The 16,241-nt window shown below is 45.5% G+C and overlaps 1 protein-coding gene across 1 annotated transcript in view; it reads right to left on the reverse strand.

Moving 5' to 3' along the window:
• Positions 1-629: 629 nt before the first annotated feature.
• DNAH3 (dynein axonemal heavy chain 3) overlaps positions 630-16,241 on the reverse strand; it is a 94,559-nt gene continuing 78,947 nt past the window's right edge. The window contains exons 54-61 of the mRNA XM_063143478.1: positions 15,317-15,561; positions 11,768-11,884; positions 8,261-8,418; positions 7,377-7,544; positions 6,886-7,028; positions 5,679-5,883; positions 4,644-4,781; positions 630-1,023 (exon numbers count right to left, since the gene is read on the reverse strand). Of these exons, the coding sequence (XP_062999548.1) occupies positions 670-1,023; positions 4,644-4,781; positions 5,679-5,883; positions 6,886-7,028; positions 7,377-7,544; positions 8,261-8,418; positions 11,768-11,884; positions 15,317-15,561 (1,528 nt within the window). The 3' untranslated portion in view covers positions 630-669. The remainder of the gene's footprint in view (positions 1,024-4,643; positions 4,782-5,678; positions 5,884-6,885; positions 7,029-7,376; positions 7,545-8,260; positions 8,419-11,767; positions 11,885-15,316; positions 15,562-16,241) is intronic.

Genomic DNA, 16,241 nt, shown 5'->3' on the forward strand with positions numbered 1-16,241 from the left:
AGAAATGAGTGGGGGAAATGAAGTATTTGTGAAGAAAATGCGTATATTAGGCAAAATCACCTACAAAAATGTATGTATTTGGAGAAACGCATACAAAAATGTGTACAAATTCCATGCAAACTTTTTTTCTAAAAAAACCTCAATGTTCAGATGAATTGAATTTAGGACTGGAAAAACAAAGTAACTAAATTGACAGATTTGCCCCATGAGAGAGAAAAATCTCTCCCAGTTCACTTCCTGAACACTATGCATAACATTTTTCAAAGCTAAAAAGCCCCACCCACCCCTGACGCTGTTACCTTTCCTCCTCGGGGGAGTTGCTCCAGGCTTTGGATCATTCGGGGAGCCCTTTTCTGCACCTTGCTGAGCTCTGCAACATCCTCTCCGAGTTCAACGAGAGAGGATCTGGCAGTGGTCCCTTTCGCTTCCTCTGTCTGGGAACACCCTCCTGAGTCACCCTGAGAGTGAATGGGTCACTGTGAGCATGTGCGTTAGAACAGAGAAAAGGAAAGGCACACTTCTCCATCTCTCAAGCCAAACAGCTGAAAAACAATAGAGGAAGCAAATGGTTTGATAAGTCTGAAGGCTGTGGTTTTAAATAATAAACGGTGCCAGTTCCAGAGAGTAAATCTTTTAATTGGAAAGTACTGGTTCTTGGCGTTTAAAAATTCAGTCGTCTAGTTGGCAAAGGGCTGCTACGCCCCGATTTATCCAGTGCTTCTCAGGAAGGTGAGACGGGAGCTCAATGGAGAGGACGTAATTGGTGGAGTGGCCCGTAGTAGATAAGGTGCCTCTCCGGGCGCTGGTTTTGTAGACGGGACACAAGTAGATCTTTTCGTGGAGAAACTTGGCGCTCTCTCCGGGTTTCAGCCAAATGATAGGCAGGGCATCGTACAGGATTTTGGGGAAAGAGTCGCCGATTTGCATGATTTCCCTGTCCCACCGGGCCCCTTCCAAAAACAGCCCTTTCACGTAGGCACCGTCTTCAGGCTTTCGCTCCATACTGTGCTCTTGTCTCGTCACCTGAATTGCGGAGATAAGAAGTAGTGGTGGTATGACAGAACACGGTCTGGATCCCGGGGAATAAATGAGGAAGTGTTATGCACTCTCTATGAGTGGAGGTGGGGAACCCTTGTTTTGAAAGGCCCACAAGTCAGGTACGTTGCACTTAGAAATAGTCCTCAGCTGAAAGTTCAACAGGACAGGCATTCACCACAAATTAGGGGATGTGAAGGGGAGGGTATTATGCCCCATTTGCCTCCCTCTTTTTGTCAAATGCCACTGCTGCCAGCAGTAGCCAAGAGTGCTTTTCTCCAGTAGTCATCTGGGACAATGCTTTGTGATGATGTAGCTTTGTTCCCAAGGGACTTCTAGATGGAAGGGGACAGGAAAAGGTGGAAGAGTACTCCTTGCCATAGCCAAGGAGCCTCCCTATTTTGCCCCAAGATTGTCCAACCTCCCCCACACAAATAGTGCATGCACACACAAGCCTCCCCATTTTGCTGCACACCGTTTTGGCTCATCACTACTTATAAAAGGGGTCTTGAACCTCTTTCATCCCGAGGGGAGAATCCCATTTGGTAGAAGCTCTTGGAGGCTATTCCAGTAACAGGTGGGACTGAGACCAGAAATACCACTGGCACTAAGAGCTTTAGTTTAAAGCTCTTATTAGCAATAATTAAGGAGAGGCATTATAACCTCTTAGAATGGGGAGAACGCTGCACAAAATGAGGAAACTACCAAACAATCAGTGGTTGGGCAAAAGCGATGGGAAGAGAGCACGGCCACTTGGGCAACCTTCGAGAGCTGGACTGGAACCCCAGAAAGGCCAGAGATAACCTCTCGGCCTTGAGGGTCTACACCCCTGACCTAAGAACATAAGCAGAGCCCTGCTGGATCAGACCAAGTGTTAGATCAATGTCCATCTAGTCCAGCATGCTCATGTTCACACACTGGCCAACCAGCTGTTGACCAGGAACCAGCAAAGCAAGACATGGTGCCACAGCACCCTCCCACCCATGTTCCCCAGCAACTGATAAATTGCTCTTCCAGGCCAATCCCTTTGCATGTTTTCCTGAGTCGCATTAGCTTTGATGGACCAGTACGTCTGTCTGTCTGTCTGTCTGTCTGTCTGTCTGTCTGTCTGTCCATCCATCCATCTGACTCCTGATCTCACCCTCACCTTTTTCTATCCCTATGTCTTTTCCAGCCCTGCCACTAAATGCCTTTTCATCCGAGATGCAAATATTTCAACCTGGGACCTTCTGCATGCAAATAATTCACTTTGCCGCTGGGCTACAGCCACTTCCTCGCATCAGAAATGCCCTGGTGGTGGTGGTGGTGGTGGTGGGGAAAACCAAGTGCATTTTTGCTAAATGCCCACCCCCACACTCATTTTGTGTGTCACTGCTGGCACGCAAGGCTAGAAATCTGTACTGTTCCTGTTGGCCATAGAGACGAGCAGGGACGAGCGCAGGCTAAAACGGTAAGAGTGGAACTGGAAGTGGTGAAACGTTCCCTCCAATCCCCACAGGATCAAAACTGTCCAGAAATGCCCAGAGTTTCCACGGGGACTGCCCATCAGGGTTTCTTTCTTTTGTCCTCCTACCTAACTCATGACAAGCATCTTAAACATAAAGAATAAAGAGAAATTTATCTACAGAGACTTCCAAAAGCTAGGTCCCAGGTTGCACCTGGTGTCTCCATCTGCTCATTATATAATGCCCTCCGGACTTATTATTTCAAACCCATTTCTGTACAGTTCCCTGAAGGCTTGTTTTGTGAGAGGACTACGCAAGATCCCTGCATTTCTGGGGTGTGGTTTCTGTTTTGTTTTGGTTCCCATTAATACATGCCATCAATTATTTAATATTCGACTGACTATTATCTCCCAACACTAAGGGATCAATTAAATAGAAAAATGGCTTCTACTGTTTCTGGCTTTTGAAAGCTCTGAACGGGCTCTAGAGACTGCAGCCTCAGAAATCTATGTTTTGGGGGAAAGAAAAGAAAAGTCTTCTCTTCAACAACAACCAAGTCTTACAGCAGAGAAGCCTTTTTGTTTGCTGGTATCCAGTTCATGCAAACATCCCAATCTCGGCCAGCATAAATGCGATCTTTAGAAATGGGTTGGCTGAGGATTGTGGAGGGAAGACAAACTTTCAGAATTTATCAGAAGGAAACGCCCCGCTCACCTCTTGTCTAGACTACTCCATTTTCCTCTTACTGTCTGCTCCAGTCAAGTGCTGCTAAAAATAATTCCTCTGTCCTATCGCTGCAGTAATACATTGACATTTTTATACTAATGCAGGAAGCCGCCTTATACCAGGTCGTATTATTCATCCTTCTAGTCCAGTACAGTTTTCTCTGACTAGTAGTTGCTCCCCAAGGTCTCAGGGAGAAGGAGGTTCCTACCAATCTCGTGCAATTAGATCCTTTTAATTGGAGAAGCCACGGATTGAATCTGGGACCTTTTTGCATGAAAAACATACGCTCTACCACTGAGCTCTTTCATTTAGGTCTCTCCCCACATACTCCCACGAGTTGATGGCCTCTGTCTCATCACCCTTTACTTTCCTCTTAGGTCCTTCTAAGCACCTCTGCAACAGCTAACTCAACTCTGCTCTTGTCTCCTACCCTAGTCTTTGAATTTAGAACAGCCTCTATCCACCAATTACCCTTCCTCTCCACATCAGATCGTTCCTCAAAACTTCCTCGGCCACCAGAGGCTTTCCTTTCCTGCACTTTTATTTATTTATTTGTTTGTTTGTTTAGAATATTTAGATACCGCTCCCCATTGAAAAATTTCAGAGCGGTGTACAAGGTAAAATGAAAATAAAAACAGAATAAAACAGTTAAAACAAAATTTAAAAAGAAGCAAAAATCAGAAATCCAAGGCTGCATGTTAAAGAAAGGCTTCTTGGAATAAAGATGTTTTCAGGAGGCGCCGAAAGGAGTACAAGGTTGGAGCCTGTCTGACCTCCAGAGGCAGGGAGTTCCACAGGAGGGGCGCCAACACGCTGAAGGCTCTTCCCCTGGTGGATTCCAATCGGAGGATGGATCTAGGTGGAACCACTAGGAGCAGGCCCTCGGATGACCTCAGTGACAGGGCAGGTTGGTAAGGGAGAAGGCGCTCTCTCAGGTATCCTGGTCCCAAGTTGTTTAGGGCTTTGTACACAAGTACAAGAACCTTCAACCTGGCCGGTAGCGAATAGGCAGCCAGTACAGTTCCCTCAGCAGAGGAGTTACATGCTGGAAAGGGGCAGCTCCAGACAACAGCCGAGCTGCAGCATTCTGCACTAGCTCCAGCTTCCGGAGCAGCTTCAAGGGCAGCCCCACATAGAGCGCGTTGCAGTAATCCAATCTTGAGGTTACCAATGCCTGTACCACCGTGGTCAAGCTATCCCTGATAGATAAAGCTATCTATCACTTTTTGGCTGCCACCTTAACCATCCCAAGCCTCACCCTCTACTCTTGCTAGCCAATGTTGCATTCTTCCTCCACCTCTGTCCTGTGACGTCTTATTTACATTATATGCCCTGTGGGGGAGGGGAAATGGTTTTCTGTACAGTGCCTACAATACCCAGCATCCACATTACACAAAAACTTTGACGCCTGGAATTAAATTATTCCACATACTTTACCTCAAATTCAAATCCAATATGATCAATCGGGATGGTATATTTTCTGGCATAGTTCTGCGACACACCCGTCAAGAAAGACTGTGTAAAGTAGAAACCGGATATCCAAAACACATTTGGCGGCCCGTGCTTGATCCACTCCTGGATTTAATATGAATTGATAGACAAATATATTTATTACATGGGATTAAAAGAAAAAAACAACAACACCCACATATTTCACTGTAAAGTTGTAAAGGCCAAGGACCCGAGATGGCGGAATCTCAAATCATCTGCTTCAAATGTCAATCTATAAAGCTTTCTATCCAAATGTATAAATATTAGCATAAGAACCTGATGCTATAATTAGCCTGGCATAAAATATCAGTATTATCAAAAGAATTGTTAGGTACATAAGGCTTGAGGATGAAAAAACCCAGGCAAGGATTTTATTATTTAAAAATAATATATAGCTATTTGATGTCAGTATTGTGACTACGTAAAAATGCAACAGAATGGACTTAACTATACTTAACACTAGACCAATTTAAAAACCACAGCCAGGATAAATTTGACATGCGTATCTTGGTTTGCATGTAATTTAGTCTGGGGCATTGATTCTGCCATTGTCATTTAACGTTTATATATTTGGATTTTCTATCCCACTCCAAAAAGTGGCGTTTAAAAACAACCGGACCAAAAATATAATACTAAAAGTACAAAATATCCACAAAATAGAGCAGCAGTAAGGGCAAATTAGACAATAAAGGCAAACTCACAAAAGCATGACAAAGCTAAATGGCCTTTGCTTGTTTACAGACTGCCATAAAAGAGGGAGATAAAGGAACAGTGGATGGATAGAAAGGCCCTTTGAACCGCTTGGCAGGGCTGGGCCTTGGGGGTGCTGAGTTGCAGTGGTTCTGATCCGTTCCGTTGGGCTGGGTCCAGAAAGTGATGCCGGGGGTGGGTGGGTTCATGTTCGACCCTATCTTGTCTCCCATGTTTTTTTAATATTTACGTGAAAGTGCAGGAAGCGGTCATTCAGAGCTTTGAGCGTACCTGGAAGAAGGCCAGCCGTGTGAGTAGGTCAGACACGTAACTCCCTAGAGGCTTCAGCGATGGGTAGGATTTGCTTGCCCACATAGCTGGCACTTTACCCACCAGCATGCTGTTGAAAACGTCCTCAAGCTCTGAAGACATCAACACCAGGCCTTTGATGGCCTTGCGTAGGTTGATAAGGCTGCTCCGTACAACTTCGGTAAGCCTAGAGGGGAAAGGAAAGAGCCTTGAAAAGCTTTGTTATTAGGGGTTGTTGGTCTCGGTTCTGCTCAACTGCTGGTTCCATGTTTGGGGGGGGGCATTGTGAGAGATGGGCCCCTTCCCTGAGCGTCCTCCTCCTCCTCCTCCTCCTCCTCTCCACCACTGTTGCTGCCCATCTGAGGCCCAATCTGCATCACCTCCTAGGAGAAGACAACGCAGGCAGAGTTGACTGGACCTTCTCCTTGCTCTTCTCACTGCTTCCTCAGAAAGGGCAGTCCAACAGGCAGCAAGTAGGAGAAGTAGGTTTGAGGAATTGGTCCCCTCTGTCAAGAACATGAGCTTCAGCATGCATCCAATGATGCCATTTCCTAACACCAGCCCTGATTCTGCCAGTCTCAAAACCCATTGAGAACAATGGTTCAAAATACCACTGATTTCTGTGGGGAATGAACCCTATGGAAAACGTCTTGAGCTTCTGCTGTTGGTTATGGTGATTCTGAACAAGGAAATGAAAAGGCAGTGTCAAAAGAGGCCATATCTTCTCACGCTGATTGTAAGTGGTAGAACGCAAGCATTGTTCTGGGAAACCTACCAAGGAAAAACCTTGGGGCATAAATACTATTGGGTGATTTGTGTTACTGCAGTGCATGATAACTGCTGAAAAACCTCTCCCCTGTGGTCTAGGTCCACATTAGCTTGATAATATTATGGACGCTCTGGGAGCCCTCTGAGCAGTGAGCCGCTGCCCCATGTGATGAGCCACTAAGACTACACATCAGAAGGATCTCAGGCTACGGGTGACCTCACACACCCAAGAGGTCCACCAGCTCCCCTGATTGGGTCAATCTTGGACATTGCCTGAACAACAACTGTCTCATGTGCACCTGGCTTCTGACCCAATGGCCCAGCACTGACACCCGCATAATGCTATTGTTACCAGTTATATTTCCCATGCCAGAAATAGCAGCCAACCCCACCCCACCCCAAATTCAACCCAGACCCCTACCTATTGAACCGGATCAGTTCTTGTCTAAGAACTGTGTTCATGGACTCCTGATAAAGGACTGGGTACTTTTCCATCACCATTTCCAAGTCGAAATCTGGTGGTAACTTCGAGAGAACATCTTGTGCCAATTCCTCCACAGTTTCCTGAAATCAGAACATTGAATAGTTATCATCATCATCATCATCATCATCATCATCATCATCATCATTTTATACTGTCCCATAACCAAAGCTCTCTGCACAGTTTACATAAGATTAAAACAATCAAAAACAATATACAAAATTTAAAACCACAAACTCATACAACATACAGAATCATATATCTAAAAACAATTATAAACAACTATAACAACAGATCTAAGTTTAACATTTTGGAACCCTTGCCTGCCTACTGCAAATCAGCCAGAAATCTCTCGGTATCTCCCTACCAACCTTCTGTCGACTCCGGTTAGCGTTACTTCCAAAGGTGACCCCCCGTTTAGCTTTTGTTACCTGTGGCGATTTGCCTGCTCCCCCTGCTTGACGAGGCAGAGTCAACAAGACCCCGTTAAAAAGTAGGTTGGTCTCTTGGTTATCTTTAGTAATATCCGCATTGTCATGGAGCCCAAATACTTCGGGATGGGTCGAAATTGGCAGACTTCTCAAGTAATCGATATAAGACTGTAAAGAGACAAGACTCTTATTTTACAAGTGAGGAACACCAGGACTACGAAGTGAGCAATTAGCACAAGGCCAGCCATGGCAGAACGGTTGCTTTTAAAAAAATAAATAAATTGTAATTTCACTTGCTATTTTTAACTATTGCCTGTTTACTGCAAATCAGCCAGAAAACTCTCAGTATTTATTTATTTATTTTATTACATTTATATACCGCCCCACAGCCGAAGCTCTCTGGGCAGTTTACAACAATTAAAAATAGTAAGCATTAAAAGTATACAAAAATTAAAAAAACATAAAAACAGTATGAAAACAACAGTATCCATTTAAAAACAACAATTCTGGGGTCCATTAAAAACAAACTTAACGTCGTTAAATGCTGTTAAAATGCCTGGGAGAAGAGAAAAGTCTTGACCTGGCGCCGAAAAGATAACAATGTTAGCGCCAGGCGAGCCTCATCGGGAAGATCATTCCACAGTTGGGGGGCAACCACTGAGAAGGCCCTCTCCCTTGTTGCCATCCTCCGAGCTTCCCTCAGAGTAGGCACTCGGAGGAGGACCTTAGATGCTGAGCGCAGTGCATGGGTAGGTTCATGTCGGGAGAGGCGTTCCATCAGGGATTGTGGTCCCAAGCCATGTAGGGCTTTTGTATAATCTTCTTTCGACCCCAAAGTGGCCCAGACCATGATTTTTTCCATTTCTCCCCTTTCCCCCTCTTACCTGGTATGTCCCATTGGGTGGTATATAATATTCCCCCCCAGGGGAGAGTTTATAGCATTCTTGTACTTCTATATCTTTACAATACACAATGGAAAGAAGCGAGAGGAGGAGGCGCCTGTCCTTGTCATCCGTTACTCTCCCGCCGTAGTTACATTCCCCTAGGAATATAAGTAAGCAGCATGTCAGGATGAACATGGTCATATGTTCTTATGCCAAAGACATAGGTGTCATTTCTTTAAAACAGAAGAAAGGTAAAGGATCAGCTCACTATGTGATCAGAGACAATGTATTGCTGGCTCAATGGGCGATTGGAGCCACCAGGTGGGATATTTTTAACCACACAGTAGGACTTGGTCTTATTTATTTATTTAAAACATTTATATCCCGCCCTATATCAATAAGATCTCAGGCCAGCTTACAGATAAAAGCATACAGTATAAAACAGTAAATATACCCTGCTAAAACCAAATTAAACCATCACCTGGGTTGCTGCTGTTTGTCAGAGTTAGACTCCCATCCTGGATTCTCATATATTTAGATCTAGTCCTGGATGTATCTTGACAGGGGTAAAATGCGGAGGCTACAACACGTTTGCCCAGGTCGGGAGTAATCATGGTTTTGGGAAGAAGCTGTAGCCCAGTAATAGAGAGCTGCTTTTCATGCAGAAGATCCCTGGCTTACACACTCCTCTCTCTCTCTTCTTGTGCACTTATACACAGGCGATCAGAAGCTTCCATTTTTTTTTGTTTTAAACTAACCACAGTTCCCTGTGATGTCTGAATTCAGGAAACTGTGATTTGTCTAAACGATGGTTTCAGAACAAAACAGGGTTGAAAACACAGTTTGATTCTGGCTTGTTCTTAACCAACAGTTCAAACTAAACATATTCCCCAAAGTTCAGATGTCACAGAGAACTGCCATTAAATTGAAAGCAGAAGCTTTTGATCTCTTTCTCTGGCACACACATGAGGACAGGGAAGGGGGTAGTGTATGGGGCCCAAGGTTCACCACAAATTGCTCATGTAGCAGGAAATTGTGGTTTCTTATTTTGTCCAAACTGGGCCCTTATCTTTTTATGGGGGCTAAATTGCCTAATTCCTTTATTGCTGCCACGAGATGTGGTGATATCCGCTGGCTTTGACATAGGCATTTCTCATTGGAGAATGATGGGAGTTGTAGTTGAACACATCTGAATCACCCAGAGGGCTTCGGCTATTGGGCATTATGAAAATGCAACAATAAATAAATAAATAAATAAATAAATATAAAACTGAGGGAAATTGGCTGGGGAAATTTGGTCTAATACAACAGACTGCATGTCTAAACTCTTCTGAGTTGCGCTGATATTGTCAAATACTGAGTTGTGCTGATATTGTCATTATCTTTTTTTTTATTGATTTTTTTTTTAAAAAAACATTTTTTGCAAGGCTCCTGCTTCTCCAAAGGTACCTTTAAAACATGCAGGTATAGCTACAGACTGGCTATTCATTTGTTAGGTGGAATTGCTGGTTATGTTTCACCTGTGGGTGCTAATGGTTAAGAGAAGGCCTCCTCATAATTAGATCTCTTCTTTGCTTTTAAATGAGACACCAATCAAAACAGGGAATAGGTGACAGCCCTCCAGCTGAGAGGGTGTTTGCAGAGAGAATGCAGAAAACATCACTTGGCAGTACTAGAAAACAGTACACATAAAGGGTGAAGATGTGAATTGGCTGAAAACACACAGAGATGTGAATTGGCTGAAAGGTGAAGTACAGTAGATCATTCTATTTCTACAGAGCTAATACGGACGAATGAATTTGTTGTTTTTTAGGCGTAACCCTTAGCCTCTGTATATGCTCTGTTTGTAAGTAAAATAAACATTATCGGGGTGGCTTGTGGCTCCAAGATCAGTGGAGTCTAAGGAGCTATCCAAGGTGCTGAACGCTATACTATAAAATGGCTCCAGCACTTCAGATAGCTCTGTTAGGCTTCTAGCTGGTTGTAAGTAAAATCCAGAATAGAATCTCTGCCCTACAGAAATGGGAGCTACCACTGGCTATCACTAAGGCTGCAGTACCTGGAGTAAGTCCCCTGGATCGTAGTGGGAATTACTTCTTAGACATGGACAGGACTACACTGTAAGGCAATTTAAGACTCTGGTGCGCTTTCATTCAAAGCAACTAATGGGCGTGGCATTGCCCCCAGGACTTGTCACTGCTCAAGGAAGTGTTGGCAGTGGTGGGGAGGATGCAACAATGTTTTGGACCTGCTCGCCTCCATCAGCTGCTCAGCAGGGGATAAGAAAAAACTGCCCTGTGAATTGTCACTCTCAGTGGTGGTCGGAAAGGCTTGAACAAATGTTGGATTTTGCACACATATATACACACATGCACACACACACACACACTTTGGAAGGCTCCTGCAATGCCACCACCTCACACACAAGGCTTTGACGTGCATTCACCTCCCTCAGGCTAAGCACCACCACTTCAATACCTGAGGAAGGGGTAAAAAGAAAAGTATAACCTTTCCCTTATAGCAGAGGGAAAAGGTAAGGAGATTTGGAAAGGGCTTCTCTGTGAATATAGCAGGCTGAAGGTTTAATGTAAGGTGTTTATTCAAGAACCAATAGAGCAGGAGACACAGCCAAACTGACACGTGGTTTTATGGTAGCAAAATAAAGAAAACGTTTATTGTAGCTTATAGTTCTTAGTTCCTTTGAATTATATTCCAATCCTGTGTATTCTTAATAATTCTGGTAGTAACCGATCTAATAATAACAATCCTTAGTCCCTATGATCTTATTTTCACTCACTCCTCACACAACTCCTGACAAGAAATCACTCAGCTAAACCCATCTACCCTCCAAACCCACTCACCAACCGAACCCCTCAGACCACTCAGCTCCCCCCTATATAGACTCCTCCCCCTTTCCACAGCATCACCAGCCACACCCACTCAGTCCAACATTCCGCACTCTCTAGACATACTCAACCAGACATACCTAAGGGGATAGAATTGTGGGTAACGCCACAGCTCCCTATGACAAAATTTGAGATTCCCCATGCTACAGCATACTGGGCTAGTTCAGACATTAAGAATGAGCCTAACCTCCCCATGACTTGTACGGTGCCTCCTCTTCCCTCCTCCTCTGGTGCAGCCATGTAGAGGAGTTTGGGAGCTGTCCCTGCTGTTTTTGATTAACTGCAGCTTGCCATGTCATCCAAACCCAGACAAACTATGGTTAATCGTAACTAGGGATAGTGAAACAAGACAATTCAAACCATAGTTACAAAGCTGGCTTATTTTTACTAACCATAGTTCAGATTATCTAGAGTTTAGGGTTTGGACAACACACTAAACTGCATTTAATTTTAAATGGAAGTGTAAATTTCTGACCTTGTGACAGCCATACCAGAGAGGGAAAGGGGGAGTGTGTGTAAGCCCAGGGGGCGTCTAGTCTCATTCTCATAATGTTAAACTATAGTTTAGTGTTATATCTGAATGCAGCCATTGTGTCCATACCTGTAAGATATGTTAGAGCTTCGAACGGGGTTTCTTCATATTCATTCAGAAACATTTGGATCTGCCGCATACTGATTCTAAGATCAGATTCATTGAATTCGTAAGGAATGTTCCAGCCTGTTCCATTCAGAATAAAATAAAATAAATGCAAGTCCAGAGCATAGTAAGCTTCATTCTAAATATGTCAACGGCAAGCAATAAAATGTCATTGAAAAGTAATGTGCTTAGCCAGCTAAGACAATGCCATAACAAAGTCCAGGCATTTGCTTCAATATTGTAACCAAATGGGAGATATTTATCTTTAATTATCTTCTCTTCCAATGCAATAACATATTCCATGTCTAATAGTAGCCCAAACTGCCAACGTGAAATATTATTTATGTGCCCCTTAGCTGTCATTTTAGACTGGCTGAGAAACTGAAACAGCTGCATTCTGATGGACAAATCTGAACAGCAGCTGTCCACATGGCCACCTTGGAGATCCGAATGACAGGTTCAAGTTTACCACCACATATAAAATGCTCCCATCTGCTTTTCAGGGTGACTTTGGTGGAATGAAATGGCCCTGTGAGTGAAACGTGTGAAGAAACCGTTAATAAAACTAAGCCCCAGCTTAACTGCAGAAGAGCGCGAACATCTGTACATCAGCCATGTGTCGTGTTTCTCAGAAAGCCCCTGCTTTCGATGGGAGGCAAATGACGAGGCCTGCTAGGTAATCCACAAAGCTTTTATTAAGCAGCAAAATCTCTTCTACCTGAAGAGAGCCTAATCTCTTGGAAACTTCCCCCTAGGCAAAACTATGCAAACTAAGTGACATAATTGTCTGACAAAGGAGAACAGGAAGCCCCTTCCCAAACGCCTGTAACTTCAGAGAGCCTGGTGTGGAGGCAGGTTCTGGCACAATCCTAGTTGGATCAACTTTCTCACACCTTGCTACCGCTCTGTGCGTTTTAGCTTCCGGCGGACCCTAGCATCAGCTAGTTTGTCAAGGTGCTCTCCTCCGGAAGAAACCTCACTTTCCACTCAGTGTGTAGGATTTGTCCTTGAGGAGATAAGATCTGGAGAGGGCTGACTCCCAGCTGGGGAATCGCCCATGAGAGCTTCCTCCCCCACTGGTACAGGCTGGCTGGTGTCTGGCGCCTCCTCCTCTAGGTCTGAATCTGATTCTGATTGATTACTAGTTGAAACACCTTCTCCCAAAACAGGGGCAGTAGGGTTAGACTTTACACCATGTACCAGTGTGCAACTGGGCTGCAGGATCTGGAGCACAGACTGATGCAACCATTACTGCAATGGCCGTGGCATCAACAGGGTCATAAGCTGTTGTCAGTAGCCAGGTTAAACTCAAGTCACACACTTTCTAATTCTAGAGGGGCAACTTATATCAAATAATGGTGAGGCCAGTGTAGTGAGTTGGTTAGCAGAAAAAAATCAAACTTCACAAAGTTCCTATATGCTGGTAGTAGACCTGTGTAATTTATCTTAACCGGCAGCTTTGTAGTTAATTAGGCAGGCCTTTCACACAGGCCGGGAACCCGTGGCTTTGACGTTGAAGCAGTTTTAGCCAGCTGTATGAAGATACGATAAGGGTGAAGCTGTTTTGTCCCACTCTTGAGCTGGGAAGTGTTCTGGCCCAGGTTGGAATGACTTTCTCTTGAGGAAGGTAATTTATTGCTCTGACCGTGATGCTTTATGCATCCACTAGGACATGTAAGGAAAGGTATATAAGCATTGTTTAAAGCATGTCAAGCTGGTCTCACTCCATGGGGCAATACGTGCTGTCAGCGTGGAGAACTTTTGTGGCCCTGAGAAACGGCCTTTTGTACTCTGTTGGGGGGCGGGGACACCAGAGTACAAAACAGTGTGACAGAGGACTGCTCTTGTCACTTGAAGAGAGATGTGAGATTTCTTTGCATTTATTTTTTGCATCCATTTCTTTTTGCACAAGAAGGCCTCCAGATCAGTACAGCCAATGTGGTGTAGTGGGCAGAACTCTGGACTTGAATCAGAGAGAGCCAGGTTCACATCTCCATTCAGACGAGACACTCAATGAGTGACCCTGGGCCATTAACTCTCTCAGGCCTTAGCTAGACCTAAGGTTTATCCCGATATCATCCCGGGGTCATCCCTGTTCATGTAAATGACACACAGGCAGGGCCAGCGCCAGACTATATTGCGCCCTAGGCAGGTGCGTTCTGAAGCCGCCCCACCCCCCCACCCCACCCCACCCGCTCGCTCACTCACTCACTGTCTCCCGACACCCGCTCCTGGCTTTGAAGCCAGGATGCTGGGATTGGGGGGCCGGGCCGGAGTGCGTCACGGGCAAGAGCCAGGCCGAGGCGAGGTGCGATGGTGCAGGGTGGGGCCGCCGCCACAACGGGCCGGCCCACCGACCCCCTCACCACCACCACCACCACCTCCGGGATGTGAGGAGCCACTGCCACTGCTGCTGCTGAGGGGCCGCCAAGGCCGCCCTCCGCCCGGCTGCCCGGCTGCCCCTGCTACTGCTGCTGCTCCCCCCCGCGGGCCGGTCAGCTCCAGCCCCAGCATCCTGGGTTCGATGCTGGGGTTGGAGGCTGGGGCAGTGGCTTCCGGGTACGCTGTTTGGCGCCCCCACCCCCCAGTGTCCCAGGTTGGCTTCGGCTGAAGCCAAGCCAGGGACGCTGGGGAGCAGGGCGAACGGCGCACCCGGAAGCTGCGGGAGGGCGACTTCCACGGGCGCCGAACTTGGCGCTCAAGGTGGCCGCCTTAGTGGCCTTTATGGACACACCGGCCCTGCACACAGGGGATCCCAGGAGCAGGCAGGGACAACTCCGGGACGATGCCGGGATAAACCTTAGGTCTAGCAAAGGCCTCAGTCTAAACCACTCTCAAGGCTGTTGTGAGTGACCACGTATACTGGGTTGAGCTTCTTGGAGGAAGGGCATGATAAAAGTGCCATTCTTGTTATGTGTTTCAAACTGAATTAGAAATGAAAGAGGCATTGCTCTTAGGCTTATAATCTTCTAATCAAATACCACACACATTAGGGAGTTTAAGAAAGCTGTAAAGACTTATCTCTTCCAGCAGGCCTACCCAGATGAATTTTAAGTTGTCTGATTGTTAATATTATATCAGTTTTATATGTTTTTAATCAGTTTTATCCATTTTATGGAATTTTTGTATTTAATGTTGTTCCCCACCTCGATCCAGAGGGAGAGGCCGGTAAAAAATAAATAAATGTATTATTATTATTATTAAATACATAAATAAATACCATTTGTTTAGCACTATGGCAGCTGAGGGTCTGAAGACAACGTCCATCAATGAGAATGTGAAAGCTGCCAGCCGTTACAGAGTTCTGCTTTATAAATTCGCCAGCAATTCTGAAAAAGAGCTCTTTGAAGCTTGGAGGCTGACACACTCTCATCAACAGAAGCTGGTCCATGAATGGTACTATTTTCCGCACTTTGCTGTGCTGCAGACGCTTGAGAGGTGAACTTTTGAGGGTGCTGTACTGCAATGCAAAATGCATTGTTTTGGAGAACAGTCAAATGGTTGCAATCTTACCCAAAGGGCCAAAGTTTCTTCTTTCTTGCACAAGAGCATGGAAAAAGCAAAGGCCAAAAAGCAGCTTCTGCCAGATTTCTTTCTTTTCGCAACTGTTAAAGAACGTGGGGTCAGAGACTGGGTCGTTGAGATAGGATCGAAGGAGATTTGCCCTCACTCCTTTAGGGGGCTCATTGGTCATTTTTATCCCATTCTGGAGAATGCTAACAGGAAACTTCTCCGATGGATAACTGGTTAGCCACAATCTGATGACACAAAAGCAGATGGTTAACTGGTTAGTCACAATGGGCAGATAATGCGTTGTCATTTGTTTAACGGGAATGGCCCAGATCGGGTATTTGAAAAGCATGGCGTATGGGGGATTCTAGACGTCGTACTGAGGGCTCTTCTATGTGCCCCCAGTGTGCCCCCAAAGTGATCGTGTAGCTTGCCTTTCGAAGAGACGAAGAAGAGGCGTCCTTGCCGCCGCCACCCGCCACCTCCCTCCCTCCCTCCTTGCCAGCCGGGTCGGAGAGCTCGGCGGAACACCCCGCCTTCTTCCGCCAAGCTCTCCGACCTGGCCGGCGAGGAAGTAGGTGGGTGGCGGCGGTGGCGGTGGCAAGGACGCCTCTTCTTCGTCTCTTCGAAAGGCAAGCTACACGCTCGCTTTGGGGGCGCACTGGGGGTGCATAGAAGCGCCCTCAGTACGACATCTAGAATCCCCCTATGTGTGTGCAAATAGCATTTTCAGAGCAAGAACAGGAGGCATTGTTCTTATTCTGATTGTTTAATGGTGACACCAATTGTATCTCCCCAGCTTCTTTTTTGTGAACCGTCCAGAGAGCTTCGGCTATTGGGCAGTATAAAAATGTAATAAATAAATAAATAAATAAATAAATGCTATTTTATTTGTATAGGGTTTCCTCCTTTCTTTTCCCTTATTTGT

Source organism: Elgaria multicarinata, chromosome 17, assembly GCF_023053635.1.
Source record: "Elgaria multicarinata webbii isolate HBS135686 ecotype San Diego chromosome 17, rElgMul1.1.pri, whole genome shotgun sequence".
Classification (NCBI taxonomy): domain Eukaryota; kingdom Metazoa; phylum Chordata; class Lepidosauria; order Squamata; family Anguidae; genus Elgaria; species Elgaria multicarinata.